Source organism: Camelina sativa, chromosome 11, assembly GCF_000633955.1.
Source record: "Camelina sativa cultivar DH55 chromosome 11, Cs, whole genome shotgun sequence".
Classification (NCBI taxonomy): domain Eukaryota; kingdom Viridiplantae; phylum Streptophyta; class Magnoliopsida; order Brassicales; family Brassicaceae; genus Camelina; species Camelina sativa.
Window position 1 is genome coordinate 21,055,720 of NC_025695.1, and position 3,005 is coordinate 21,058,724.

At 46.4% G+C, this 3,005-nt stretch overlaps 1 protein-coding gene across 1 annotated transcript in view; it reads left to right on the top strand.

The window, feature by feature from the left end:
- The window catches only part of LOC104728178, a 7,212-nt gene continuing 4,976 nt past the window's right edge, over nt 770-3,005 (top strand). The window contains exon 1 of the mRNA XM_010447202.1: nt 770-2,986. Coding sequence (XP_010445504.1) covers nt 770-2,986 — 2,217 coding nt within the window. The remainder of the gene's footprint in view (nt 2,987-3,005) is intronic.

Sequence of the window (3,005 nt, forward strand, 5' to 3'; positions counted from 1 at the left end):
ACAATGCTGAAGGGTATTTGGAGGGTCTGATTCATTGGCATGGTCTTCCCGCCCATGAAAACACCTGGGTTACAGTTAGCGATCTGGTGACACAGTTTCCTTCATTCAAGCTTGGGGACAAGCTTCGTTTCGAGGGAGGGGGTATTGATAAGCTGCAGAGGGTCTATTTTAGAAAAAGGAAGATTGGGGATAAGAACGTTGACAAACCGTGTGAAGATACACCTGGCCGTTGAATGAAGACTTCACACGTGAGAAGGGTTAGCTAAGCTTGGAGCAAAAGCAATTCTAAATATAAATAAATTTTAGAGGCAGCAGTTTTGGGGCATGATGATTATGATGAGAGTATAGCCGACATGAGGCTAAGTGGTGAGAGAGGAATCCGAGGGATGTGAGCGAGGATTACGATCTCTACTTTCATTATCGTTGTCTTTGTAATCTTCTTTATAAGGGTTTTTGAGAGTTTTTCTAGTAATCTGAGAGCAATACTCTATCTTTGGAATTAATATTCAAGTACTATTCAGATTAAAGCTTTGATTCCCTTAGTTCCACTGTTCAAAGCTTAACAAATTGGTGCGTTTGTGACTGGTGACACTAAGAGAGAGAAAAAAAAAANAAAAAAAAAAAAAAAAAAAAAAAAAAAACACAAAAAAAAAACAAAAATATCATCCCTTCTTTACACAACAAAAGAGGAGTCTATTCGATATTTTTGTCCCTTTCTATTTTTTTTCTTTCTTCCTTCAGAACGAACAGAAGAAACAGAGAGAGAGCGATGACGTTGTCACCGATAGCCGAAAGCCCGTCGACGGAAGAACAAGCGGACATGTTTGGTGATGTGTACGACAAGCTGGGCACCCTCAGCCTCCAAATCAAAGAAATCCAGGATGGGAAGCGGCTCTCAGATCAAAAGCTTGACACCATGCTGGTGCGTTTCAACGCCTCCGATGACAGGATGCTTGAGATCCACAAAAAACTCGAGTTCTTGCTGTCTTCTTTTCCGGCGCCGGGAACAGTGAAGGAGCAGGGGTCAACAAGCTTTCTCGAAACACCTCCTTCTCAAGATTCTCGCATCCCGGATCCACCGCCGCCTTCCGTACCAGTTCGTCGGGAACTCGCTCCTGCCATGCGCGACACCTACGAGAGGGGTCCAAATCCGCGTGAGTCGTTGTTAAAAAATGTCGAGATGCCTTTATTTGACGGAACGGAAGCTTACAGCTGGATCGCTAGGGTTGAGCGTTTCTTTCGAATGGGTGGGTTTACCGATGCCGACAGACTGGAGCTGGTCTCTGTCAGCCTCACCGGCGATGCCCTGAGCTGGTACAACTGGGAGATTAACCGTCTGCCTTTCCAATCTTGGCTACAGTTTAAGGCAAGGTTGCTTCTCCGATTTGGGAATCTCAAAAGCAGAGGACCAAGTCAGAGCCTTTTTTGCCTTAAGCAAACCGGTACAGTTGCCGAATACATCCATCAGTTCGAAGACCTATCTTCTCAAGTCTCAGGCTTAGATGATAACAAGTTGGAGGGTATTTTCTTAAATGGGTTGTCTTTGGAGATGCAAGAGATCATCCACATGTGGAAACCACAGAGCTTACCTGAGATGGTTGGGGTAGCACGCGATATGGAATCAAGCCTCATCAGACGAGTGGTATTGCGGGAACTCCAGTCAGACAAAGGTACACTTAAACATCACCAGGAGAGTGGCCAATCCAATTTTTCACACTCTGGAGGAGGAAAGTCGAAACCTTTTGTCACCATTCAGCATAGTCAGCGTGAACCCCCACCCGCGACCACCTCAAGACCTCGTAAGCATTTCACAGATGCAGAGTTGGACGAGAAACGGCGTCGGGGACTGTGTTTCAAGTGCGATGGCCGCTACTTTAAGGGTCACGTCTGTCCTAACAAAGAACTTCAGGTAATGGCTGTTATTCACGGTTATGAAATGGAGGTTTTAGAGGAAAACATGGTGGAACTTGAGGATACAGGGAACAACGAGGATCAACCTCAACTGATGTCACTATCCTATGCGTCATACATGGGTATCTCTTCCGAACATACCATGAAGATGCGTGGCACTCTTGGCAAACAACCTATCGTAGTTATGCTCGACAGTGGTGCTACTCACAATTTCATCACACCAGGCTTGGCAGCTAAACTTCGAGTAGGACATGAAAAGACGACGGGGCTACATATCATCCTAGGCACAGGCATAACAGTGCGAGGCTCGGGAGTTTGTAGACAGGTCAGTTTCTCCGTCCAAGGGGTTGAGTTTAACGGTGATCTGGTTACTTTGGATCTGGCCAATGTGGACATTATTCTGGGCATGGCTTGGCACAGAACCTTGGGTGACTGTGATGTCAACTGGGATAAACAGACAATCTCCTTCTGGCATAGAGGTCGTCGTGAAACGTTGTGTGGTGAACTGGATCTTCATGTCTCCAAGATGTCTCTCAAGACTTTCTCGACTACTGTTGTACCTTCCTTCAGTAAACCCTCCGCAGTGCTCTCACCTCTGCCTGAACCTCTGTCCACAGTCCTAGATACGTTTGCAGATGTTTTTGCTTCCCCAACTACGTTGCCACCAATTCGAGGTAGGGAACACTCAATCAAGTTACTTCCTCACTCGGGAACTATCAGTGTCCGGCCATACCGTTATCCTCATGCACACAAGGAGGCCATGGGAGAGTTAGTTCACGAAATGCTACAGGCGGGTATCATTAGACCGAGTACGAGCCCTTTTTCTAGCCCTGTTTTGCTGGTTAAGAAGAAAGACAATTCCTGGCGTTTCTGCGTCGACTACAGAGCTCTGAACAGAGCTACCATTGCGGAGAAGTTCCCCATCCCCTTGATTGACGAGCTTCTGGACGAGTTGTGTGGAGCTCAAATATTTTCGAAGCTGGACCTCAGGTCAGGGTACCATCAAATCCGAATGAAAGAAGAGGACGTTGAGAAGACCGCTTTCCGCACTCATGATGGACATTTTGAGTTCCTTGTGATGCCTTTTGGCCTCA